The sequence below is a fragment of the Vidua macroura genome, chromosome 5, assembly GCF_024509145.1.
Source record: "Vidua macroura isolate BioBank_ID:100142 chromosome 5, ASM2450914v1, whole genome shotgun sequence".
Taxonomy (NCBI): Eukaryota; Metazoa; Chordata; class Aves; order Passeriformes; family Viduidae; genus Vidua; species Vidua macroura.
In genome coordinates this window covers 29,334,059-29,361,342 of record NC_071575.1, presented here as the reverse complement: position 1 = coordinate 29,361,342, position 27,284 = coordinate 29,334,059, and the positions used below count along the sequence as shown (strand labels likewise).

The window sequence follows — 27,284 nt, the reverse complement described above, 5'->3', positions numbered from 1 at the left end:
TCAGGTAACAGAGCATCCCACGAATTCCATGTGCTTGGCACTTGTTCTCCATTCTTTCTTGCACTTCTGCTGGTGCTGCCTGTCCCAGAGCTGCTATCCTTGGTGTCCCTGTCTCTGAGAGAGGTGGCTACTCTGAGCAGGTGGAAGTGCAGAGTGGCAGCTGCTCAGAGCAGGTGGAAGTGCAGAGGAGCTCAGCTGATGTGGAAGTTTTTCACATCAGTGTGGTGGCAGAAACTGGAGCATGTGTGTTTCATCACAAGGTACTGTACCCTGCCATCACTTTTTAAATTCTGTCCTAGAATTCTGTGAGGATGGTGCTGCATCCCCCCCCCCCCCTCAGGCCAGCTGTAACTTGAGAAATGCTTGTTCAGCACCTGGGCTGAGCTTCTCTGGAGCTCTTCAGGAACAGTTCCCAGGAACTGGTGCTGTCTGAAGAGCTCCTGCTTTGTAACCAATATCCCTGGAAACTTATTTTGCCTGCCTGAAGAACACCCCCAGTGGAACAACATTTTTGCTTTTGAAATTTCAAAGGGAGTTACTGACCTGGACTGTAGTCAGGATGGAAAATCGCTGTGACTAAACCCACCTCTCTTGTGACCCTATAAAGAGTAGGCCTGAGTGAGGCCCTTGGAGCTCTCCTGGACTGCAGTGGGCAGTGACCAGAAGCCTCCCTGTGTGTGCAGCCCCTCAGAGCCAGTGAACTCCTGTTTGCTGTATTTGGAGGGCCAGCAGTGACTACAGAGCCTGGAATGATGCCCTCTTTCCTTGAGGCTCAACCCTTCAGCCACTGACAAGATGCAAAGGTATCCAAGGTAAGTACTTCAGTGGATTCCAGGGGAATTTTATAACTTGTACATACTCCTTCAGGACTGTGAGTGTGGATATGCTGTAGAAAATGTACCATGGGTAGTGCTCTCAAGAGATCCTAAGTACTGTACATTTGCAAGTAGCTCAGGCCTATGTGCTTACAGGGAATTCTGTATGATTCTTTAGTTAAATTGTTTTAAATTAAACTATGGACTAAGTGCTGTTAAACCTTAAGGCATAAACCACTGGTCAGATCTGGGGCTCAGTTTCACAAGGGGGTCCACTCAGAACTTTGTGACTCAGTGGGAGCATCTCCCTTATTCATTTTATCCTTGCCCTTTTCCATCCTTACCCTTTTTGTGTCCCCAGCATCCTCAGAGACAAGTTTTGGTTGATTTGGGTTTTTGATTGATTGATTGTAGATTTTAGTTTGCTTTTTCTCTGTGTGCTTTAACCCCAAGTGAACCTTGTTGAATGGACTTAGTTAACACTTTCACTTTTATATTAAACCTGGTTTTGCTGATGCCTTTGCTGGCAATTCTTTGAGTGACCTTAAAACACTCCTTAGTGCCAGTGAGACTTGCTGAAGACTGCCAACAGCTCTACTGCAGTGATTCCTTACCTATATTTCAAAGATTGTTTCTCACTCCAGTGCCATTTAGTTGGTGGAAGCACCAACCAACCCAACAGAGTATCAGCTCTCACACAAGTGTGAGTTGAGCCAAGGCCTACAGACAGCCTGGAGCAAAGAGCCATGGCCAAACTTCCCTTCCAGGGGCAAAGATCAAGTTTTCTTATTCCTGCTGCAGCAGTTACACAACAGCAGAAATCAGCAGTAGCAGGAACTGTCTTCAGGGCTCAAGTGCTTAAAGCACTATTGTTCAAACTCACCCCTTTCCTGACCCCACAGTAAGGGAGACACAGGAAGGTGGTGCCTCTGTAAGCTGAGATGAGGTTAAAAGCTGTAAGAACTTGCTTTCATAGAATAACCAGGGTTGGAAGGGACCTCTGGAGACCATTTAATCTAACCCCTCTGCCCAGGCAGGGTCACCTGGAGCAGGTGACACAGGAACAAGTCCAGGTGAGTTTGGGATGTCCACGGAGGAGACTCCCCACCCTCCCTGGGCAACTGTTCAGGGCTCTGCCACCCTCAGTGTACTGAAATTCTTCCTCATGCTGAGGTGGAGCTTCTTGCATTAATTTATGGCCATTGCTCCTTGTCCTGTTGCTGGGCTCCACTGAAAAGAACTTGGCATCGTTCCTCTTGACACCCACCCTTAAGATATTTATATGCATTGATGAGATCTCCTCTCAGTCTTCTCTAGACTAAACAGGCCCAGCTCCTGCAGTCCCTCCTCATAAGAGATGCTCCAGACCCCTCATGTTTATGGCCTCTGCTTGATCCTCTCCAGTAGCTCATCTTTCCTGCACTGTGGAGACCAGAACTGAACACAGCACTCCCTCTCCAGGGTGGGAACCTCACTTCTGAGAGGGTGCTCATTTCCAGCAGAAACGGATCATTCAACGTGGAGGAATCAGGTTCATCTTTCAGGTAACAAGCACAGCACCTTGAACTGACACACCCAGACACACTGCTATGGGGTAAGAAGAGTTTCTGTTCAACATATACATTGAAGTGAAACAAAACAGGGCTGTGCAACCACTCCTTCCTGCAAAATCCTTTCATACCTTAAGTTTTAGTTTGAGGAGGTCAAAAGCAGCACAGGAAAACCTATTACCCATAACCTGCAGACCCCAAACCCTTCAAGTGACCTCTGGCAGGGAGGCAGCTCCCTCATTTGTGCTGTAGAGGGGTTGGAAGGATTTACATGTAACTTCTTTGCAGTTAGAGCTCTTTTATTGTTACCTTTCCTAGGTGTGTGTGGTTACAGCAGGCGCAGTCAGGGCTTGTCGTCGCTGTAGTAGCGCTGCTTCATGGCTCGGTATTTCCTCAGGAAGTACAAAGCCTCCAGCTCCTTTATAACAAACTCTCCCCGGGCAATCAGCTGCTTAATTTTTTCAGGGTCTGTCTCATCTTTGTTTTTTAGAAAAGCTGCTTTCAAACGGCTTCTGAAGTAGTCTGCTCCTTTGGGATACTCCCTTCCAAGGTACAGCAGCTTGGAGAAAAAAGAATAATAATGTGTTTGTAATTAACTGAGTGCACAGTCAAAGGGGGTTGATTTTCTGGTTAAGGAAAGTGTTGGTGGCATTTAAGACACTTACATTTTTGTACAGTTTTATCACTTCACCTCTTAAAGAATTGGCCATTCTCACATTTCAGTGAACTCTGTCCTTGTGTGATCTTTTTGGTTTGTTTGGGTTTTGTTACCTGAAGGATAATCAGTTTGAAATTAGCCTTCTCTGGGAGTCAGTAAACCGCCTCAGCCTTCCTAAAATATCTGTACCCTACCAAGCTCCGTTTGCTCTGATTCTGGTTCTACTCTGTCTGTTCTTTCTTCTTCTTTCCTAGTTTTCATTCTATTTAGCTTTTCATTGTCTTCTCCCCTCCCCCCTCAAACAGAAAACAAGAAACTCTCTAATAACTTTCAACAACTGGGACACTGTGCTGTTCATTGTCTGCTTTCTCACACCCTTACAATTCTGCACCTGCTGGCCTGGCTGCTTCTATGGTCTGCTAAAAAACTGTATCTGCATATATATATACACACATATAAAGTGGTAAAGATATCTAAATAGAATACATATTTATGTATTTTATATATTCATATAGCAGTGTTTATAATAACATTTTTGATGTGTTTATTTTTATCTCCATATATATTTATGTATTACATATTCCTACATTGTATATATGGGTATATCCATTTTATACATATACTTTTATATTCCTGCAAGTGTCATATTCATAAATTTTGCTTTTTTAAGGACTCTTTTAGAGCATTACAAATTGAATCCAGTGTGCACCGGCAAAACATAAAGGCAAGTGACAAAGTAACTGATTTTTATTTCTGTAAACACAAAAATCACAGAATAGCCTGGGTTGGAAAGGACCTTAAAGATCATCTCATCCCAACCCCCGGCCGTGGGCAGGGACACCTCCCACTATCCCAGCTTGCTCAGAGCCCCGTCCAGCCTGGCCTCGGACACTGCCAGGGACAGGGCAGCCAAAACCAAATCACAAGCGACTGGAATCCAATCCAGCTCCCGCTGCCGCCTCCCCCTGGCTCTGCCTGCTGCCCTGCTCCCCCCGGAGCCACGCCCGGGTCCCCGCGGATCCCGGCGAGGCCGGACCGGACCGGGATCTCACCCGCTCCTCCCGGAACCGCCGCGGCGCCGCTTTACGGCAGCGCCGGGAGCGCCCGGCCGGAGCTGCGCCTGCGCCGCCGCCGTGGCTGCGGGCGGGGCCGGGGGGAGCCGCGGGCGCCTGAGGGATCCGAGAGCCGCCACGGGCGCCTGAGGGACACAGACACGAGCACTGCCACCCACAGCGGGATCGCATCCTGAGGGACACGGGCACCTGCGGCGGGACATGGTGGGGCGGGGAAGGGGCTTGGAGTACGGGTGATGATGAACGGGGGAAGGATGGTGGGATGGGGAAGGATGAAGTGGTGGAGTAAAGCGGGGTGTTCCTTGTTAGCTACCAAAGTCCCAGGAGGTGAGGAAAAGGCTCTGAGGGTGAAAGAAGCACCTGATGGACGCGTTATCGTTTGTGTGAGCCCCGGCTCACAAGGACACTGAGAGTCCTTGTGCTGTGATTTGCCGCTGTGGTTGTTCCGTGTGGAACCAGCCACAGGGAGGTGGCTCACACTTTGCTGCCAGAATGGCTTCGTGGTAAAAAAAAACTTAATTCCAAGAGTCATGTGTTAGTGGCTAACTTTCTACAATATTGGAATTCTTGTCATTATAGTTTTTTAATAGATGATCACGTCTAATTTTAACAGAATAGTAGCATTTTTCTAATTTTTCCTTTCTAGTTGATATGTTGTTGTCTGATGTTCCCTTTCCCTTTTTTTCCCCTTCTGATCTTTTAGGGTCCGAAAAAAAAGGTAGGTAGGCAGAAACACGCTGTAGTTCACTGTTGTGTTTATTTTTTTAATCTGATTTTTTGTTTTTTTCCTGGGGCAGCTGGCCAGGGTTAATGAATCTGAGGGAGGAAGAGGCGTCTCCAGGACACCAAGCTTTTGTGCCTTTAGCAGGGAAAACAAATGTTCCTGCAGCGCTGCTGGAGGGAGCATGGCCAGTGCAGCCACTGCTTGTTTGGCTTGGCAATGGGTGTCCAGGGAAAGAGGCGGTGTGCTGGCTCTGTCCCAGCCATGGGGTGGCAGCAGGACCAGGACAGTGACTGCCCCTGTGCTGGGTATTGGTGGGGCCACTCTTCCAGTCATGTGTCCAGTTCTGGGCCTGGCACTGCAATATGGACATTGAGGGGCTGGAGCATGTCCAGAGGAGGGAACGGAGCTGGGCAAGGGGCTGGAGCACCGGGAACAGCTGGAGGGGCTCAGCCTGGACAAAAGGAGGTACAGGAGAGACATTCTGGCTCTGCACAACTCCCTGACAGGAGGGTGCAGCCCGGGGAAGTCAGGCTCTGCTCCCAGGGAACAAGGGACAGGACAAGAGGAACGGCCTCAAGCTGTGCTGGGAAGGGTCAGGTTGGACATCAGCAGGAATTTCATCACAAAAGGGGCTGCCCAGGGAAGTTTGGAGTCCCCATCCCTGGAGGTATCCAGGGAAGGCCTGGACGTGGCACTCAGTGCTCTGGGCTGGGTGACAAGGTGGGGATCGGGTGCAGCTTAGACTTGATCTTGGAGGTCTTTTCCAACCTGAATGTTTCTGGGATTCTGTTATTTGAGTCATAGGCTAGACACAGAATAAGGGAGGTGAAGGGACAACAGGCAGAAGTCCATGGGAAACTGAATTGCATACATTTATCCTGTGGGTTATTCTTAAGTAATTGATAATGAATTTATCTACCCCTCCTCAGCTGTGCATCTCACTCTTCTCAGTGCTCTGTTAAGTCATAGGAATGTGAAAAAAAGTTGACTAAAACATGATTGCAAGTAATTGAAACAAGCAGGTTTTCCATTTTCAGTTTATTTATTTATCAAAGTGAAAAGAATAAATTCTTCCCTGAAATCCTAATGGGTAGAAGTGTGAGTTTTACTGACTCTATTTTGGGATAATTTTGCAAATGAATGCTTTGGTACCAAATGTGATAAGATGCACTCAGACTCTGGTGATGCTTAATTGTCACCATTGTATTTGTCCCAGCTTCATGGCAATCTCTCTACTCAAAGTTGCATTTATATATATATTTATGCCAATATATTTATTGCCATGCCAAGTAGTGTGAAATGAACAAGTAGTTATTTATATCTGAATGTGTGATAGTCTAAATCAAAGTGTGAAATAAGTGTGTGTGAAGAAGGACCAATGGTCGGATAATTTCTGAGAACCTCAAATTTAAAATACAGTTACTCTAGGATTATGCTGGAGGTGAACAGTGAACTGTCTGGAGTGAGATTTTATAACAGAAAAGAAACTCTTTGCTATTTTGTCTTGTGAATTGGATGCTTCCAAATGCCAGGCTTGTCCCAAAATTCATTTTCCAGTATTTCCTAAAATATTTGAAGTTGTAGCATCTACTTTCTTAGCATATCTGCCTATTATTCAATTTCTACGTTAAACCAAAAGATTTTAATACTCTCATGTTGTGGCTGTGTTTGGGAATGTCTAGCATAGAAAAAATACATTCATTTTAAGACCTTATCATAAAAAAGAGAAGAAAAAGAATGAGTCCAGAATGTGCATTACTATTCTGGGGCCTTCATTGGCTGTCTAGGGAGTCTAAAATCTTAATTGAGGGATCACATTGGAAGGGCAAAGTTACAGAGTGATGGAACTGCCAAATTCCATTTGGCATTTTAAATTATTAAAATTATACTGTATTTGAGTATTAAAATTATACTGACATTTGTTTTCCTCTCCCTTATTGCACATATGAAATCCAATGGCAAAAAGGAAAAATCAAAGAAAGGAAAGGAAGCAAAGTTGAAAGGTACTGTGCACTTCATTTAGAGGGAGTGTGATGGACAAGTGGTTAATTTTAAATAAATGGACAGAAGGTAACGCCCTGAACTAGATGTGAATTACTATCTCTGTTTCACAAATAGAAATGGTTCTTCCCTCTTTCCTGGTGTGGGCCAAACTCCCTGTTCCTTGATGCTGCATCTCACTTCCCTATCAGAGCAATACTCTCTTCTGTAGTTATTCCTACTGCATTTGGGAAGTTGGGAAGAATTAACTTGCCATGAATCCATCCTGGCAGAGGCTTGGGTATGCTGTAAGTGCCAGTGAGTTATTGCTAATCACTGGTAAGCTTCTGTGGTGGGAGTAGAAGCTCAGGTGGGCACAGGCAGATTTGGGAACTGCTGCTGCTCTTGCCTCAGTGCAGCACACGCTTGACATGATTTACTTGGAGGTGATGACATCAAGTCTCTGTTTAGGAACATCTGGGTTGAGGCACAGGCTTGTGCCATCTTAGGCTGAAGGCTTAGATGTTGAATCAGTTTTAGTTTTCACATTCTCTCTAATTTTCTAGTCCCTATGGCAGCAAAGAGAAGCCAGAATGTGGAGTAGCAGATTCTGAAGTGGATTTCAATGAACAAACAGCTGTAAAATTGAAATTGTAGGAAATCAGTGGTTGTAGGAAAGAAGAAGAGGAATTTGGGATTAAAGCACTGAGTTTCACTCAAGACTTTGGGTTGAGAACCTGTGTCCATTGAAGCTGTAGATGGAGAGAGCACTCCTGCTGCTGCACTTGCTGGTCCTTGTTTCCACTTTTATCCTCACAGGCTGATGGGGCAGTGCCAGAGACAGTGGCACTTTAGTGGCACTTTAGTAGTAGTGGCAATTTAGTACTATTCAAATTAATTTGGATCAATCTTCATATGGGAGATTTCTGTAACATTTATGTTGCACATTTTATAGTGGTTTTACCATTACAGGTGGTAACAAAATAATTTCTTAGATTTTATTTAGGAAAGCATAGTTATGCCCTTGATCTCTTTCCCAATCCTAAGCTGAAGCCCTATTACAAGCTCAACAAGAAGAAGCAGAAAGACTTGAAAGGGAGAGACTGTATCGAGAGCACTTGGAAAAGCTTGAGGCAAAGGTCAGTCTTTTACTCAATAAAAATTCTAATCCTATTTCTAAACTTGAGACAAGGCCTGTAAAAACACCAGTAATTTATAGGAATTAATTTCCTTACGTACTTATTGTTGGGAACAATATTGAGGAAATTTTCCAGTTTTAATAAATTTAAATACATTACCTTTTGTCATATGTGTTACTTAAGTTTGGTTAAATGCCTTTTTTTCCCCCCATTTCCACTGTACTTTCAATTGAATGTATTTTTTGTATTCCCCATGAGGATGTTTGGTACAAATTCCTTAATTGGTTCCCTGTTCAGGCAGATCCAGTGATCTGTATTTGTATATATATGTGTGTGTATTAGACTATGTATATTTCATTTTCTGAACAGTCTGGCATTCAGAACAAAAACTGATTGATGATAGACAACTATTTTTGTGTTTAAAAAGAAAAAAAAAATAGATTTACAACAAACTATTTTTTTGAAAGAGTCACTCTTGTCTACTCCTCTTGTACTTCACAGAATATTTTTTTCCTCCTAGGGAGAAAATGACCTTAAAATAATAGAAACTAAAAGGGAAAAAAATAAAACAATCTTGCATGTTTTTTCCAAATCATGCTTACATTTTTAGCATCTTCCATTAGACCTGGCTCCAGGATGCTGATAGGGAAACTGTTGAAGTGAGAGGTTGCAATCATATGTCACATTATGTTTATCATATGGCTCAGCAGCTACTGTGATGACAATAACATTGTAAACTACTGCAGCCTTCTCAATTGGATGTTTCATTAAAAAAGCAAGTTTTCAGTGTTTGGATTTGTTTAAATAATAACTTGTTCAAATATCCCCAATTTGTTTCTTCTATGTAAAATAATTGTAAGAAATAAGCCAAATATTTAACTGCTTTGTTTGATATATGTATTTTTTAACAGTATCAAGGAGAGAGGGAATCTGAACTAGCAGAACTTAATTCACTGGAACAGAAGTTTCTTTCTGCACAGCAGTGGAAAATGGATTACAGAGAACAAGCCAAGGTAAGCTTTCTTGCCAAAATCTGCCCAGAGGTTTGGCAAGGAAGAGATTTCAGGAACTTCCAGTTCTTGAATGTATGTGTGTGCTATGACAGCATTTCAGATTCCATCTCAAAGCACTGACAGGCCATGCTCACTGTATCTTTTTTACTTTGGAGCACACAGAAAAGACATGTGGGCAAAGAGAAGCCTGTTTGGTGATCAAAGTATCAATGCCCCACACCTTACCCCAACAGTCACAAGGAAATTCTAATTTCAGATATTCTGGTACCTGTTCTTACTCTTTTATTCCTTTAATTCATTCTGCTTTTAACCATTTCACCAAAAAAGTTCTGCCAGGGCTTAAAAAGAAATTCTGTAGAACATTTGTTTCAGTGGCTCCTTGATATCACAGGTCATCATTCAGAGAGAGAGGTTTGCCAGACTTTTGAAGGATGTGGCACAAACCCAGGTCAGGGCTGGAAATGTCTGAAAAGGCAGCTAAAAGTTGATGTCTGCAGTTTAGGGTGACATCCATGGTGGTTGAATGATCACCCAATGGCATTGTGTACCTGTCAAGTTCAATTTGAAGTGGTAAGGTGTGGAAATACAGTTGATTTCACTCTTGAGAATCTTACAGACACATCACTCAGTAACAGTCGGATAATGACATTTGGTCAGGTAAGGAAGCAAAGGTTTAATATCCTACAGGCTTGTGGACACAAGGATTTTGTCTTGTGTATTGTTTAATCCTGTTAAAGTCTTTGCAGAGCAACTTCACAATCATAGGATAACCCATGTTAGAGAGGACTTCTGAAATTCCTGCAGTTCAGCCTCCTGCACCAAGCAGGGCAAAGTCTGAAGTTAAATCAAGGTGCTCAATTGGGTTTTGAAATATTTAGAAGTTGGAGGTACCACAGGATCTTTGACAGCTTTACCACTCTCACTATAACCATTTTTCTCTGAATGCAATTGGCATTTCCCTGTTACAGCTTGTGATCATTGCCAGCTCTTGTTTGTGGATGTTTTTGACAAACTAGAACTATTGATTTTAAAATAGGTCTGATAAAACACTGGTACATTATGGGAAATACCAGAGCTTCTTTTAATCTGTTGTTAAGATTATTTAGGATAAAATAAATACATAATACCAAATACTGAGTTTCCAGATCTATTTCTGAACAATTTCAGTTCAGATGAAGACATGCATTTACAACTTACCATGAAATTTATCCTTTTTCTTGAAAAAAGTGCTGTTACTTCTAAGAATGTGTTGATAAAAGCAAAGCTCTCTTTTAAGTGCAAAGATGTAAAAAAAAGAAATCAGATGTCTTACTGCTGAAAATTGATAAGTTTTCTATGCAGGAGTTTCCAGTGCACTCAGCACTCCCCTATTGTTGCTTTGTTTGAAGTCAGTGGGAGTGCTGGTGGAAGTGGTTGGGAATGCAATCCTGTAAGTGCTTTTGCTTTAAAAGATACATTTTCCTTTGCAATGCAATTTTCAGTAACATGGGGTTATTAATCTTCACAGCAAACAGGGGAGCAATGTTTTTTTAATATCCTATTCTATGGATGAAAGCAATTCCATTATGGGTGATAAATTGATCCCATGAGCCAATGTTAGGCTTATATTTGGCGTTAAGTGGGTTTAGTCTGCCACTGATTTTTTCTTTCCACCTCTTATAGGAATGAGCAAGAATTGATTTGAAAATGAAATTATTTTTAAAAAATCCTAATGCAGGATTTCACATTCCTACCAGAGGTTTCTGCAATAGGAGAATTGATGCTGGTAAAGGAGAGGAAATCTCCTTCAGAGGCAGAGAAAGGAGGAGTAAAAATGTTGCAGTAGAGGCTCTTAATCAACTTTATTGCCAGTGTAGGAATTTTCAGTTTTCTTGGCAGAATCTGATCTGAGACCCACCTGCCTCTTCCACCTGCACCTTCCTCGTTTCTGTTCTCAGTCATTTTATTCTTCCAGCCCCCACCTTGTTACAGGTACTAAATTCATTGCTTTTGTGGAACAGAGGAGAGCCCACTGATAAACAGGTACAAACAAGTGTGAGATGGGCAGGAGCGTCTTAACACATTAATATCAAAACAAACCTTTTTTTCTTGGCATAGGGATAATAAAGAAGGTGGTGTTAGAATCCTGTTTAGATGCAGGTGTGAATTTGTCACTATAATATATTTGTCTTTCAGAATCCTCCTTTTTCTTGTAATAGCAGTGTGCAGCACATCTGTATCCACTTTTCTCTGAACTCTTCTGCAGTGGGAGCACTACCTCAGCTGTGATGGGACCCCTGACCCCACTGTACCTCAGGAAATCAACACTTTCATGAGCTTGTGGCGTGATGACCAAGATGAGGACATTCAGCTTGTGATGGAGAAGGCGGAAGTGGTGCTAAATGTAAATGTTAAAATGGTGTATTTCAGTTTAAGCTTAACATTTCCTTAACAGCCCCCTCTAACTCTATTTTCCCTTTTTTCATGGCCAAGTGACTGAAAGACATTCAACACCTAGAAGTTTTTTCTTCAATTTTTCTTTAATTACAGATTTGTTGTTAACCCTGAAGAAGATGTGCATTGACTTTCAATATGCATTTAAGGGATTTGTGTACTGTGTTTCTACACTGAGGTCTAGCATTCCAACACCCATGTTCCCTTCCACTTTAAACCAGAGCATACAAGCTCATGTCAGATATAAATGCTTTAGTGGACAACAGCCTCATTTTCTAACACTTGAGACAGTAAAATATCAGCAAAAGTTCCCAGAATTGATTTTTACCAACAAAAGTCACCAGTCACTGATAGCTTTGAAGCAATTTTAAGCAATCTGTGCCTGCTCTGTAAATTTAGGATTTTATTTTCATTTATGCTGACTTTATGGTGTTTTTCAGAAAGTTAAATGGGGTGTTCTGTAAACTGGGGGGGAAAGTTGCATGTGTAATACAGGTATCATTGGGTTGGTTTGATTCTGAGTTAGATTTCTTATCTGTCTATTAAAAAAAAAGTTATTTTTGTGACCAAAACCTGTTTAGGTGCAAAGGAAGTAGGTTTGCCTCATTTTTTATGACAGAACACACAATATGTTAAGGATGGTGTCAAAACAGATGCTTTTTCCATGTAAATGTCTTCTAGATGATTGAGAAGTTGCAGTTTCTTCTGTTGGAGGCATCACCAGAAGAGATCACAGACAAACAACGAGACCAGTACCAAGAAGTTATTCTGCAATTGCAGGATCTGCTTCATCAGAAGTACAATGATGCTACACAGAACCTGCTCAAAGTGAGTGAGATCTACTGCTTCAAAGCTGTGATATGTGCACATAAGTTAACTCCAAGTGTCCTTTAATGATGGTTGGCTCTGATTGGTCCTAAACTGTCACAGAGATGAGTCTGTGAGTTTCCAAATCATGTTTATAGCACTCACCAGACTTTGTAATTGTTCAAAACCCCTGAAAATACGAACTTTACAGTGGAAAATCTCATCGTTAAGTCAGACAAGAATAAACTGCTGGGAAATGTTATGAGATTGGTGATGATGAAAACAAGAGGTGCCGTATGAAATTTGTTGACTGTACCAAAAAAATGTAGATGTGAAAAGCAACTCATAAGTTTGCCTTGTACACAATTCTTTAATACAAGTTTATGTAATTAAAATATTTTTGAAACTAAGATCTTGGGAAAGGTGAAGGGTACTCAAACAGGAAAATGAAATTGTGCTGGAGAGTCAGTTTTTTGAGCTGCATGTGTAGGTATTGACCTTGCTATTTCAAGAATATTCATCATATATAAAAAGTATGTTTAGCAAAAGGATATTAGTGAAATAGTGAACCAGTTGTATGTGCACAGTCAAAACCCCCTGCAAAATAAGAAATGCTTAATTCTTGTTTACTGAATTTAGGATTAAGCTCCCAATATAATTATTATTTCATAGATTTGATGTTACCTAAATGATAAAATAATCTGTGCAATGACTCTGGGGTAGGAGTCCATTATTGCTCAGTAAATCCTTTTTTTGTTTTTTTTTTTATAATTTATCCTGAGAATTAGGGAAATAATGGAAGAACCCTTATTTGGCAGTACTTGGCTCACAGAATTGATGAAGTCAGAGGCAAAAAAGCAATGTAGTTCAAATTTTAAGCAATAGATTTGAGTTTATAACTGTTGTGCTTTAACATGTAAATACATGACAGCTGAGCTTGGTCTGCTATATTTGCATTCTTACATGTATTTTTTTTTTATTTATTCAAATAAATGTAGGCAAATCAAAGTAAAATATATAACAAATTATTTAATTGGCTTTTTTCTTTGTAGGTAGCTAATATGTATGAAGATTCTGAAACTGGGAATATGCACACAGTCCTAAAGGATGAAAACATTACTTTCTGTATTTGGGTCAATCTGAAGAAGAAAGCAAGGTACAGCACACTGAAATTAGTAATTTGAAATGAGGCCTGGCCTGGTTGTGTAAACACCAAGAATCAATTTATCTTTTTTTTGGTTTTTTTTTTTTTTTTTTTTTTTTTTTTTTTGTTTGTGTTTTTTTTTTTGTTTGGTTTTTTTTTGTTTTTTTTTTTTTTTTGTTTTTTTTGTTTTTTGTTTTTTTTTTTTGTTGAATAGCATCCATTCTGCAGACTCTCACTGCTGGCTGTTGCTAAGGAATGGTTTAGAGATTTATAAATTTCTTTCTTAAAATCCAGCAGCAGAACCCTGTTACTGCCAGAACAAATTTGGAAGAAGAACAATAAAGCTTATGCAGAGAATTGAAATTCCTCTGGAAGCAGTGTTTCTTGCTGATGCATTTAATATTTTCTAAGTTCTTTCAGTTCTTGCAAAACAGTGAATGATGCTTGGTGCTCAGTAAGAGAAAATATTTTAGAACCTGGGATGCACTATCATTTCTGATTCTAAGTTTTGTGTTTTTATTAGATTACCATTTAAATGGTACATTTTCAAAATGAGATTTTTGAGCAGACTTCCTACTCCCACTCATAAACATAAGGAATAAGTTATTAAAAGGACTTTAGCTTGACTAAGGACCTGTTGCTGTGAGTTTTGTTAAGATAAGTAGAAGGGTGGGTGCTGAGCAATGTCAGACTGACCTGCAGGAAGAGCCCACATGAGTTAACTGTTAAAGCCTTTTGGCCAGCAGAGAGATGCACTTAAAATATTCAACCAACAATTAAAAGCTAAGTGTTGCTTTACTGGAAAATTTCTAGTACTTGTGACCAGCTTATCTTATCCAAAAATAAGTATTGTGTGAATTATTTTGAAATATATTGAAAATATATTGATATTTTGAAATATATTATATTGAAATGCTGAGAGTGATGTAACACAGACAGCTGTGCAGGGATTTTCCCAATAAATTAGTCAGTTTTACCAGGAATGTAGTTTCTAGAAGAGCTGCCATCTGATCCTGCCTTGTTGTCATCCTGTCAAGACTTATTTTGAAACTTCTGATCCCCTTGATGCAGTTGTGGCTTGCTGGAGGGTCTTACAGACAGCTGCCAGCACAAGCACTGTGACATCCCACAACATTTCTCAGACGCTGCAAAAAAATCCCAAAAGAGATTGGACCATTTGTGAGGAAACACCAAATGAAGTGCAGCCAGTCTTACCAGGCCTGTTGCTGTTGTCACTGCCCTTGCCAGGTTCAAGAACCACGTGTTCCAGGAGGCAGGGCATGGCTTTGAGCTGCCCAAGTCCCTGGCTCTGAGCAGCGTGGCCATTCGCGTGCTGCACACCCGCTACGACCACGTGTCTCCCCTGTGGGTGCAGTGCCAAGGGCTGCCAAGGCAGGAGGCCTCAGACAACATGGAGTTTGCTGAGCATCCAGAAGACACTGGGCAAGGACCAGGAGAAGAGGAGGAGAAAGGCAGGGAAGAACCCAGCGTGCCTGCTGCAGAAGAAACAGGTTCTAAGGGGAGAAAGGTGGGTAAAAACCTCCTCAAAGGATACCCTGCTCTGCTCGTGTAAACTTGAGGCTCCGTCACAGTGTCCTGTGCAGGACAGCCAAATCCTTAGATGTTTCATAGGAAAAGGCAACTTGTGTCAACAGTGCCATAGATCTTCTCAAGGGAACACAAAGATGGAAAGTAGAAAGGGAAGTTTGGACAGGGTGTGCAATTGGCATTTGGTTGGTGGTTTAAGAGAAGGATCAAGCATGAAGTGCCATTGCAAGATATTTCTATAAATCTCTGGCATATGTACAGATTAATGGATTCTGCTTCTGCAAAACTAACAGCCCCACAAAATCCCTGCAGGAATCCAATTTTAGGGAAATTTACAGCATGCAGAGCAAGGTTTGAGAGTTCAATAGGTGCTGGCTGTTCCATGTCTGTGTGCTGGCCCTTTGCTTTAGAGCCTTTTCAAATGCGATTTCTGGCTGCCTGTCCTCTTCCTCAGCTCTCTTCCATGGAATATGTTGGCTTTAGGTGTGATGGAGGTTGCTTGGTTTTGTGTTGTCCATACTGCATTTGGGGATTTCACTTTGTGTGTCACCTGTGACTTTCAGATAAATGCCCTGTGTTCTCTACGTAAAATTTCTGCAGAAATAACTGACAAAACATCAAGTTTTAGGCCTTCTTACTATGTTTGGAGCAATTCCATGGGATATTCTGAGTGGAAATCCACAAGGATTCTTGAGTCCAGCTCTTAAGTGAATAAATTCTCAGATCCGTACAGGGATCGAATTTCTGTTCATGATCATGGCTTTTCTCCTTTCCAGTCCCCAACACCTTTGGAATGAATCAGTGCTTGAAATCCTGCTTCTCTTGGTTCCTTTTTTTCTTTTTTTGTATGACAAATCTTATCTTTTGGCACTTTTCACCTATATTTCTCAGACTTCTTTAAGCTGCTTCATTTTATTCCCTCTCTTTTTCTTTCCCAGGTCTTGGCGCTCTTTCTCTCAATCAATTTTGTGAATTTTCCCTCTGAAGGCTCCACTTCTCTCAGTTTCTGTCCCCTCACCTCCTGTCCTGTTTGAGAAGATGTGTGTTCTTCCCATGTGCTGGCAGGCACAGCCAGGGCACAGAAGGTGCTGTGCCTCAACACTGAAAAAGTGTTGGGTGCTTGTTTGGTACTCAGGGAGCTCAAGATGGAATTTGCTGTGGAAAGGAAGTAATTACTTTGTCTCTATAAATCCAGTTCCAAATTAGAGAGTACCCTTAATCAAAGTATTTTTGATTGCTAGGTACAAATTAAATAATAATATAAAACCTTGACTGTAGAAAAATTGATACAAATGTTTCTGTATCCCTTCTCCTTGGGCCTCCTTGAAGGAGGTGATACCTTCTTCATTGTGTTTGTCTCTGACTAATGGAAAAATGTCTCCTGCTTTTTGTCTAGGAGAGTGCTGCCTCACTGAAACAAAACAGCAGTAACACAGATGATATAAAAGAGACAGAGGAGGAAACTGAGAAGAATTCAGACGTTTTGGATGTGCCGTCACAAGGTATTTGGTTATTTTTTATGTGCAGCACTACAAAAGTACTTAGGCTAAGTATTTTATGTGTTAAAAATTGTTCCCTGTGAGTGTAGGGAGGCACAAGTTGCCTACAGAAGCTGTGGCTGCTCATCCCTGGCAGTGTCCAAGGCCAGGCTGGATGGGGCTCTGAGCAACCTGGGATAGTGGAAGGTGTCCAGGGGGCTGGAACTGGACTTTAAGGTCCCTTCCAACCCAGGCCATTCCATGATCCATGGAAACACTGCAATATCTCCATGTGAATGAAGCAAAGTTTATAAATATAGGGGTGTTTTGATAAGACTTGGGTTTTGTTGACATTTCTATTAATGATTGTTAAATCATATGGGGAGATAGCAGGACAGATAGGAAAATGGAGTTTGTCCTCGCACTTATTTTTATTTCTTTATTATTTATGCTTATGTACATGTTTATCATGTTTATATAGATATGTGTATTATTATACATATGTTTATGGGTGAGATACACAATCTTTATTAATCTGTCAGGCTCTGGGGAGATTTAATTCCTCAGAAAAATGATGATTCCAATGCGTATCATGGTACGCATTGGTGTAGTGTGGGGTGTTGCTGAGAGTTACCTGAATGGGTGATTAAAGTGAGAGGACCTAATTCTAGGAAATAAAACTGCTTGTCTGTCCCACATAAGTTACAAGTGCCTCCAGTGTTGTGGTGTTGTCCTTTGGTTTAATAAGAGTGAGTTTTCTTGTGGTAGTGACTTAAATAAAACAACTGCAAAGAACTATTAGCATAATTTAGCTCCACTTTACAGCAGTTTTCTTCTGGTAAAAACCAAACCCCACCCCACAACACTTTGGACTGAGCACAGTCTAGAGAACCATTTGTCAGACTAGACCCTAAAAGCAAGGTTTTCAAGAGAATATCAAGAACTTGGGCCTCATGTGGAAGAATTTGTATTTTATTTGTCAGGCTTTGAAAAACTCTACCACAGTATTAGGTGAAGTGGATGTGCACAGATACCAATAATACCTAAGTGTTTTCCAGCTTGTTCATCTGTTTTAATAAGGAAAGAAAGAAAAACTGCTTTTTCTGGCATCACTCATGATTTGCAAACTCTTTCAATTACTTTTGAGAACAGCAGCGAAAGGATGCTCAGTTACCTTAAGTTCAAAACACAGAGTCAGGTAAATGAGGGTTAAAAGCCAGAAATGCAACAACAGAGAGAAGTGACAGTTTCTCTGGATTTAGCCTTATTGTGCCACTGTTAAGGAGATAAATTACCTTGGGACAATAAATAGTTTCTTTAGAATATACTTAAATATTTTTGTATTATTATTTTAAAAAGCAAGTTAAAATGTAAGCTACCACTGTGAAATGCAGGAAAATGTTTTTTACTTCTGGTAAGTTTGTTCAGAATAACTGTAAAAGGACATTCTGGTGGTGTGTGATACAGAAGAGTAAAACCTCTGCAGAATGTAACTAAATCTGACATAAAATTAACACCATTTTCACTTTTTTTTTTTTTTTAAGCTTGAACACAATTTTTAGAGAGTGTTCTCATTTTTTTATATGGTCTTATTCTCTCAGAGCAAATTTCATAACAATTGCAGTAGCTGTTTTGACAGTATTGAACACTTTTTTCTTGATTCCTGTCAACAATAACTCCTCTCCTCCTGTACCATCCCCTCTGATGTTTTATGTGGGCTGGTTTGGCTTTTTGAAAGAAAATATTTATGGCCTTTTTTTCCACAGTGTTTCTGCCTTTTACTAATATTTTCCAACCAATTAAACCTTAAGTTCATACATTTGTGATATATACATTATTATGTGCAGGAAAAAAAAAAAGGAATTATCTTTGTTATCTGAAAATTGTGTTTCATGTTAAATCCTCTTGCTCTTCCTCACTACCATGTCTTTCACCTTCAGCACATGACTTCTTAGTGCCTTATTTTTATATATCTCTTTATTTGCTTCATTTCTTTTTATATCAATACAATCTTACTAAACCTGTCCAGAATCTACTGTACTATTGTGCTTGTGAAATTCTTCTGTGGGTAATAACAGACTCATTTTGTCAGTGAAACCTTATTCCCATAGAAAGCATTTGGAACTGGCTACAAATCCAGAAGCTCAGCCCCAAATGCAGAAGTGCTTTCTACTGCCCAGCTCTCTGCCTGTGCCACCTTTCAGAGAGTGTTGAGGAGCACCAGCAGATGGGGCTGAAACGCTGCAGAGCGAAGCGCTCCCAGCACAGAGGGAGAAGCAGGAGCGGGGAATGTCGGCGAGTTTGAGCACCCGGTTAACTCTGCTGTCTGGTGAACTTTCCAGAAGAGGAGGCCCTGCTGCAGGAGGAGCCAAGAGGCAGAGAAGAGGCACCAAAAGCTGTGGATTTGCAGCAGCTGTTGCCCTTGGGGGGTGTGTACCACATTTCTGCCCTGCAGCTGCCGCCCCAGGCCCAGGACATCGGGGACTGGAGCATGGTGGAGGTGAGGGAGGACAGGGATCAGCCCCTGGTGCCCCTGAGGAGCTGCTCCCGAGGTTTGGCACTGTTGGCACATGCACTGCACATGGCTTCCTGAGCAGCAAAGTAACCAGGCAAGGTTTGCAAATCATCAGTTTTTCATTTGTGAAGGGTAAAATCACAGTGGTACCAAAAATCTCTGCTGGTTCACTCCAGGCTCTGCAGGCTGGTTGAGGATTGTGGTCACTGGGTTCTGGTTTCCTCTAGCACTGACCTACCCCACAGACGCACTGTGAAGCTGGAAACCTTTAATAAGCAAAGTTCCCAAAAAGCCAGACTCAGAGGGCAGGACTGTGGGCAGGGGAGAGGCACAGAATGTTCATTCCCAGCTCCTGTGGTCTCTCCTTCCCCCTGCCATGGTGGGGACAGAGTGGAATCACACCAGCCTTTGCCTCCCCTGCTCCTGCTTCCTGAGGCTGTGGCTCTGTGAGAAATGGCTGTGCCCACACTGTGGCCCTCCCTGAGGGTACCTTCAGCAGCACAGGAAGGGTTCCAAGGCCTCATGGTAGCCACTCCTCCACTGCCTTCAAAGTTGTACTTGGAAACGTGCAATATTAGCAAACCATTTTAAATGGGGCATTAGAAAGCTTTGCAATGGTTAGAAGAACTCAAAGGAAAAAACCTGCACTTTCTGATGTACCCCTTAGCTGTCCTTTTCCTCTCTTGCCAAAGCTGCTGGATGTTGGATTGGAGGTGTATCCATATTCCCCAGGAAAGGCTGAAGATGGCACACAGGAAGCAGTACAGATAACCCTGAGGCTCCCTGATAATGTGATTTATTTTAAAGTGCCTGTGGTAGCCCGATGGGATCCTGCAGGTATGAACTTAAGACATAAATTTATTTTAAATTTCAGTAGTGGAATTTATACCTGAGTTGGACTGTTGTTAGAATCCAGCTGTAAAGATAAGGGCGAAGTTGGAACCTAGAAATAGTTTGAGGATGTCAATGTTAATTGATTTGTGGATTTTAAGGGTTTTGTTATTATTACTTTTTTGATTTACTTTAGCATTACTAGCAGAAGCCTTCCATGTACATCTTTCCATCCTCTTTGTCCAGGCCAGCAGTGGAGAACTGATGGCATCAGCAAGATAACCTATGAAGCAGAAGAAAAGAGCATCACCTTTAGCATGGGTGCCTTTTACACAGTAGCCCTTCTCCAGGATGCTCACCTGAATCTGCCCTATCAGGCCTGGGAATTGCACCCTGCTGGTGTGGATGAAGGGCTCTTCACAGTTACTGCAGTCTTTGCAACCATTCAGATACAAATTAAGGTACTGTCAATAATCTTTTAATCAAACGTTTGCAGTTAAAAAAACCCATAATTATTACAGTGTCCCCGATTAAGAGTTTGGGATGCTTCCACAAGAGCAATTTGAATCTCTCTTCCTTTCCAAGCACTGCACTGGTTATTTAATTTCAGTTATTTACCATGAGACAGCATCTGTGCATTTGCTCTACAAAGTTTCAGTCACTGCTTTGCTGCCTTTGGATCTGTAAATGAAAGGTCACAGCCCAGAGTAGCAAATGATATATCATATCATACCCAGGATAGCAAAAATACCAATATTTGAAGCCTAAACCAGAAAGGAGCTTCCATGACCAGTAAGTTGCTTTCACTGGTTTGTACAACAGGATAATCAGTGTATGTTGTCTTCAGTAGTGGTGGAAGAAGAGGAGATGCTTTCCCACATCACAGGAAAATGGATGAGTCCTTTTGCCCTCAGAGCAGCTTTGAAAAGAGCTGGAGTGAACATCTTCCCAGCAGAGTACTCTCCCAAGTACGTCCCTGTGCCCAGGAAGGTGAGTGCCAGAGTTTCCTGGTGGTTTTTCTGTTTTTCACTCAGGTCACCCTCTCCTGCACTGGGAGCTGCTGTGCTGCCAGCTGAGCCAGGGACTGAGTAAAGCAGGCCCTGGTACTGCTGTAACACAGGGAAACAGAGATCTGTGTGTCTGATTTGTACTTGTGCACTGCAGGCTGCCCTTGCAGAAGTGAAGGCCTATGAACAGATGGCTCTGCTTGCAGCTGCTTTTGCTTTTGCTCACAGCAAGTGGAATGGAGAAGCAGGGCCAGAGCAAGTTGTGTTCAAGGTTTGTGGAATCCCACCAAACTCCCAGAGCAGACCAGCACTGACCCCTTCCCCAGTTAGACAGGAACAATTAACTCACCCGTGCTGGCTTCAGCCCCTGCCTCAGTTCAGGGTCACAGACTGCACCTGGGAGCTCTCAGGGGACACAAGTCACAGCAACAAAGACACTGGCTAAGGAAAATGGAGCTGGTAAGTCACCAAGGGAGGCTTTAGCCAGAGCTGGGGTGACAGAGCTTCATTGCTCTTCAGAGGCCCCTCAAAAATCATCACTCTGCTCTGCCAGCTTTGTAAAGAACAGCTGGGACTTCCTTCCTGCCTGTAGGGTTTCTTTTGCTCCCTGCTGCAAAGGAGGGAATAAGGAACCTCAGTGTTGGTTTGTCTCCACCTGTGAACTAAAACACATGGTTAAAACTTCTCCCAGCCAGACAAACACTCCCACGTGTGGCTGGAGAAAGGTGACACACCCCACTGCTGAAAGCTGCAGTGGCTCTCTCGCTTTCAGGTTAAATGCATGTGACACACAAATATTAGAATTTGTACTCTGACCACGACACAGGCTTCACCTCACCGTGCATTTCTTCCTGCAACAGGTAAGGGAACATCTCACAGCAGGGTCTGCCAAAGACAACGACTGGTCTCTTTTTATGTTCAATGGTGAGAAAGTACAAAACCTCAAGCTCCCTGAAACCAGTGAAGCTTTTTCAGAAGAGCTGGAAGAAGAGTCTGAATTTCACTCCACACTCTACCACATGCTCAAGGATTCTGCCAGCAGTGAAGCCATGGATAAAGTGGAAAGAGCTGGCTTCCTGTTTATTGATTCTGTGTATCAGCTGCTCCTTGCTACCAGAGTTTTAGCATACTCTTAGATACTGCATGCATGTTTCAAGTTTCCTTTGAAACTTTATTATCAAAAGCTTTCAATAAAGTTACATTTCAAGTCTTAAATCCTTTTCTATTCAAAACACTGAAAAAAGGTTCTGAAATGCAAACATTTTATCTTTGTTCAAGCAAAATAAATTCTTTATTCAATTGTGGCTAGACCACCTAAACATGTTAGCTATGTTCAAAATTGCTGTTCTACTGTAAACCTCAACAGAACTGAGACCCTTTTAGCTACTTTTAAAGATTACTTTTGTCAGAATGAGAAAAAGGGTTTTTTCCATCTCAAGTCATGCTTTAAAGAAAAAAAACTCATCTCCCCTCCACAAAAAATACCCACAACACAACAAAACAAATCCAGACACGTAACCTTAAATAATGCCAGGTTGGAGCAGGGTGCTGACAAGGCCAGGATTCTGAATTCAATCCCCACGTGGGCCAATGACTTATCACCATTTGACTTGATGATCCTCGTGGCTCTTTCCAACTCAGAATCTCCTGTACTCCGGAAATAAAGAGCAAACAGCTTTCACTGGCTTTTTAAACTCGCGGGTTTTTCCATTGGGGAGTGCGAGCCACAGAGAAAGGGGGAGGGGGGACAGGAAGGAGAGCATCAAGTCTCACCCAGCAGGTGTCGGATGAGCGGCTGGAGCAGGACCGAGCCCCGGCGGGGCCCCGGTCCCGCACCGGGCGCAGTCCGGACTCGGCCCCAGCGCCTGCCCCGGAGCGGTTCCTTCCACCCGCGGCGATCCAGCCCCGCTCGTTCGGCGGGGGCGCGGCGGGCGGGAGCCCATGGGGGTTCGGGCACGGGAGAGGGGGAGGAGGGTGCTGCTCTGCCCAGGGGGGTGCGGTGCCCTCGGGGCTCCGGGGCCGGGGGGGGCTCCGCATCCCCGGGGCGCTGCGGGGCCGGGAGCGCACCGGAGCGCGCTGCTGCCGCCGGGGGGCGCTGCGCTCGCGCCGCCGCTCCGTGTCCGCCAGGCGGCGCCCCGTGGTGGCAGGGGGCTGTTCGTTTGTCTGGCGATTTCCCTAAGTGCGCTCACGCTGCAGTTACGTGACCCCCTCTGCTTCCCTCCCCCACCCCCCGGTCCGGAGGAGGGGGTCCGGGCGAGGGGGCCCACCGCGACACCCTCCTCTGGAGGGGGCTCTCCCTGACCGCCCCCTCCAACCCCCCCCCCGGACCCCCTCCTAAGGAGGGAGCCCCTCTTAAACCACCCCTCCACCCCACTCCCACCCGCCCCCTCCTGAGAAGGGGGTCCCCCCCTAATCTACCCACACCCCCTCCCCCCTGGACCCCCTCCTGAGGAGGGCCCCTCCCTGACCCCCCCAGTGTGATGTGTGGCAGCCGGAGTGCCGGCGCTGTGCGTGAACAGCACTGCGGACCCGCCGAGCGGGTCCGGCCCCGTGTGGGGACTTCAGCGAGGGCAGGGGGCGCCGGGCTCCGGCCCTCTGGGCTTTATTCTCCGACACCCGCGGCTGCGGGAAAGAGGGAGAGGGAAGGACGGGGAGAGAGGCGAGATGGGGGAGGTGAGGAGGAGTAGAGAAGGGGGTCAGGGTGAGGAGGAAAAGGGAAAGGCCAGGTGGGGGAAGAGGGAGGGTGGAAAGAGGAGGAGGAAAGGGGAATAGAAGGGGATAGCGGGGTAGGGACAGGAGAGGAAGGAGTGGGGGGGTGTCGGGTTTGGGGGGAGAGGAGGGAAGGGTTTCGGGGCGAGAGGGAAGGGGGAGAAAGAGGGAGGAAGAAAGGGAATACGGGGAGAAGGAAGGAGGGGTAGAGAGAGGGACAGGAGGAGAGGTCGAAGCCCCCGAGCCTCACCTGCGGAGCCCGCACAGGAGCTCCCACCCGCACCGTGCTCTGAGTGAGCAAATGACAGCCAAGGCGATTTCCGGGGTTTAAATTACCTCGACCCCGCCCCGCGCAGCCGCCCTGGGGCCCCGCGCACCTGAGCCGGCCCCGCCCCGTCCCTGAAGTTACGGCCCCGCCCCGGCCCCACCCCGGGCTGAGCCCCGGGCCCGCCTCACGGAGCTCCGCCGTGTCCGGGATGGGGCCGGGCCCATCGCTCGCGTTCCCGCCCCTCACACCTGGGCCGAACCGGGGCTGGGACCGGCAATGGGACCGAGGCTTCGGGTCCGGGTCCTGCCCGTGTCCGCTGGGGTCCCGGGGGCGGAGGACAGGGGCGGGACTGGCGCTGGGATGGGGACCGGGCTCGCCGCGGGCGGGAGGAGCCGCTCCGGGACGGGCGCTGGGGCCGAGCCCGACGCTGCCGCTCCTGCTCCGGCTGCGGCCGGAGCCCCCAGACCCCGCCGATCCCCGCAGAGCCGGGGGAATTTGTTTTGATTTTTTCATCCAGCCTAGGCAGAGAATTCTCATGGAGAAACCCCCAAAATAAAGGCTATGGGGTCGGGGGACGGGGGGTCGTGGCACGGGCAATGTTCTGCTTTAAATTAAAAACCCACTGGGAAAAATAAATCTGTGGATCTAATGCCGCTCATTTCCAATCCTGGACCAGCTTCTGTGTGATTGCCTGTGATTCCAGCTGCTCCCATGGGATTTTAAGCCTGTGGGTCTCTAATGACGTGTCAGGTGCTGAGCACGACAGAAAATAATGGGAAATCTCTCGGGATCAGGCATTGTCCCAAAGAGCTGGCAGTGCCCAGCATTCCTGAATGGATTTTGGGGATCCCAGCAGAGCCCCTCCATAGTGTCCCTGTGGAGCTGACACTGGCCAGCATTCCTAGCTGGAATTTGGAGGTCACAGTCTCCCCTTCCATGGTGTTCCTATGTCTCTGGCACTGCTCACCATCCCTGCCCAGGGTTTGGAGGTTCCAGCACAGCCCCCCCAGCACATCCCGCTGCTTCCTCAAGTCCCCTTGAACCAGGATAATTTTTTGGGGTGGGGGCACCCAAACCCAGCAGAATTGGCTTTTACCAGTTTTGGGGATCTCCCCTCTCCCCTCACTGAATTCCTGCTGCCAAATCCCAGCCTCAGGCTCAGCTCCCCGTCCCCTCAATCCCTCTGAGGAACTGGACTTGGGTTTCCCAATCCAGCAGGACAGCAACACTGTTTCTCCTCACTGTGTATCTTGATTGCTGGAACTGCTTAAGAAATAATTCAAAGAAATTCAGAGAATGAAGAGACACAAAGGAAGAGCTGCCAGCTCCAACCAAGGGCTGCTCAAATCCCTTCTCACTGATTTGCTTTAATTAACCAATGCAAATGAACCAGTCCAAACCACATTGATACGGTTTTATTCTTTTTAATCAAATTATAAATACTGCAGAATATAAAAGAACACTTTTAACCCCAAAACTTTTCTAGGAGATACACAGGGCAGGGCTGCACTGCACCCCCAAAGTGAGGATTGGGAGAACCGGGAGAAAAGAAAATCCAGACTGGGATTCCTGGGAGATTGGTGCAGCTTCTGCCAGCCAGAACAACCCTTGGTCTGGGCACACCTGCGGGATGTCATCAATATCCTCCTGGGCCTTTTTATTAAAAGCAGATTTCCACAGAGAATTAATTAAATACAGAAAATTAAATGGAAACGGAAAGGAGCAGCTCCCCCAGCCCATCAGGCTGCAGCATCCAAAAGAAAATGAACAGAAAGATTATGGATTATGGATTGGGACCATCCCAAATCCCAAATTCCCCATGTGGAATACCACTCTGCTTTGCTCTATAGATCACCACCTCTCTTGGTGGACAAACTCTTCAGCTTTGCTTCCAATTCACCGAGCTCCCAGCTGTGGCCACCGAGATTGTCTGCACCGTGTCCAGGGTGGGATCCAGGGAGACTGGCAGGGAATTGCTGTGGGAACGCCGCCCAGGAAGCTCCCGGCCCTGCCCTGTGCCTGCAGCCCAGAGGGAGATCTCTTCCCACAGCTCCGGCTGCGCTCGGCGCGTCCCAGCGGTTCCCACACTGAGCCGCACGGCTCCCTCCACCCGCTGCCTCAGGAGCGTCCCTGCAGTGCCAGCAGGAAAGGAGCCTCTCTGGGACACGGACTGGGGATCCAGCGGGAGAAAAGGAGTTTTCAGTCTTTAGCATCTCCCATTCTATCGGCACTGACAGCAAACACGGCTTCAGCCTTGGCAAGACACGGAGGGTCAGAGGTGTTATAGATCCTGGTCTCACCTCGGCCTTGCCGCAGGTGCAGTCTGACAGGGAGACAGAAGGAAAAAGGTCAGGTTGGGTTAAAGTTCTAGAACATCCTTACCAGGATTTTGTCACCTTTGGTTTCACTGATGCCTTTAATGTTCAGCTGCTCCTTCTCTTGGTGCAAAAGGCACAGCCTCCACTGTGTGAATTCCAGCTTCTTCCAGCTTCTTCCCATCACTGGAATTTGTGCCACATTGTTGGGAGTGAGGGGAGAAAAAGGATACCTGTTAGTATTTTTGGATTGTTTTGGATTTTTTTTTTTTTTTTTTTTTTGACAGAACACAAGTAAGAATGTAGCAAAGAAGTTTTCAGATTCACCTTGTTTTGAAGGACAAAATTAAGGTTGGTTATTAGGAAGAAATTCTTCCCTGCGAGGGTGGGGAGGCCCTGGCACAGGGTGCCCAGAAAAGCTGTAGCTGCCCTGTCCCTGGCAGTGTCCAAGGTCAGGTCGGACAGGGCTTGGAGCAAGCTGGGATAGTGAGAGGTGTCCCTGCCCCATGGCAGGGGGTGGAGCAGGATGAGCTTTCAAGGTCCCTTCCAAGCCAAACCCTTCCAGCATTCCACCCTTCCATCCACTCAGGGGACAGGGATTTCTTTCTGTCAGGTTTGGGGGAAGCTGCTGTTTTATGAACTGAGTCCTGCTGAGTTTTGTTCCTCACTTTAGCCATGTATCACATGTGCTTCCTATACAAAGTCCCGGCAGCTTCACACATTGAGGGAAGGAAGCAGAATGCTGTAGCTGTGACAAAAAGCTTTGCAGAAGTATTTTAAAGCCTCAAAGCCACTCCCAAACCCAAATTCAAATAGTGAGCCAGTGCTGTCTACTCATCTCGGCAGACTTGCAAGCCCACAAACTTTCCCAAGCATGTGCCTGAAAAAAGCATGTTTGACCTCAGCAGCCCCTGCCTGTGGCTGACCACTGGGTTTTGGAGCAAGACAGGCCCCCCAGAGCCTCCTGCCCCTCCCAGCAGCCCAAGCCACAGCACTTGCTCCCCAGGGTGGGTGTCTCTGCGGTTGTGGTGGGGTTTGACCCCTGGATCCAGGGATCCTTTCCCTGCAGGCACCCAGGCTTGGGCACAGATTCCCCATGTGCTGCTGTGGCTGTTCCACCACCTTTTGCCTTGAATTGCTCCCTTGGTGGGGCTGTCGCCCACCTGGGGACACAGTCCTGTATTACATGGCTGGAGAGGGCAAATGGGTCCTGCCAAAAATCACACCAGGTGCCACTGATGGACCTTCTTTCCAGGACACCCTTCTGCTGTCAGGAG

The 27,284-nt window shown here is 44.9% G+C and overlaps 2 protein-coding genes and 1 long non-coding RNA gene across 7 annotated transcripts; 1 reads left to right on the top strand and 2 right to left on the bottom strand.

Annotated features, from left to right (window-relative positions):
• Positions 1–2,466: 2,466 nt before the first annotated feature.
• Positions 2,467–4,142, bottom strand: ETFRF1 (electron transfer flavoprotein regulatory factor 1). The gene is made up of 3 exons (XM_053977757.1): positions 4,076–4,142; positions 3,031–3,136; positions 2,467–2,924 (listed from the first exon to the last, which is right to left on the bottom strand). The coding sequence occupies exons 2-3, from the start codon at positions 3,073–3,075 to the stop codon at positions 2,709–2,711; spliced, it is 261 nt and encodes an 86-aa protein (XP_053833732.1). The 5' UTR covers positions 3,076–3,136; positions 4,076–4,142; the 3' UTR covers positions 2,467–2,708.
• A 65-nt stretch (positions 4,143–4,207) lies between these two features.
• LOC128807589 (dynein axonemal intermediate chain 7-like) lies at positions 4,208–22,401 on the top strand. 5 transcript variants are annotated; one of them, XM_053978081.1, is made up of 16 exons: positions 4,208–4,300; positions 4,800–4,814; positions 6,787–6,823; positions 7,854–7,939; positions 8,851–8,952; positions 11,198–11,335; positions 12,067–12,213; positions 13,245–13,348; positions 14,585–14,864; positions 16,281–16,386; positions 18,705–18,862; positions 19,570–19,714; positions 19,955–20,169; positions 20,531–20,698; positions 20,873–20,986; positions 21,576–22,401. In XM_053978081.1, the coding sequence occupies exons 1-16, from the start codon at positions 4,298–4,300 to the stop codon at positions 21,849–21,851; spliced, it is 2,094 nt and encodes a 697-aa protein (XP_053834056.1). In that variant the 5' UTR covers positions 4,208–4,297; the 3' UTR covers positions 21,852–22,401. The 5 variants fall into 5 exon arrangements, with proteins under 5 accessions (XP_053834056.1, XP_053834055.1, XP_053834057.1 ...); XM_053978080.1 differs by having other exon boundaries at positions 7,848–7,939; XM_053978082.1 differs by lacking the exon at positions 4,800–4,814 and having other exon boundaries at positions 7,848–7,939.
• A 2,931-nt stretch (positions 22,402–25,332) lies between these two features.
• Positions 25,333–27,081, bottom strand: LOC128807476 (uncharacterized). Its single transcript, XR_008437169.1, has 2 exons — positions 26,075–27,081; positions 25,333–25,945 (listed from the first exon to the last, which is right to left on the bottom strand). It is a non-coding gene; the product is annotated as an uncharacterized LOC128807476 (long non-coding RNA).
• Between the last annotated feature and the right edge of the window lie 203 nt (positions 27,082–27,284).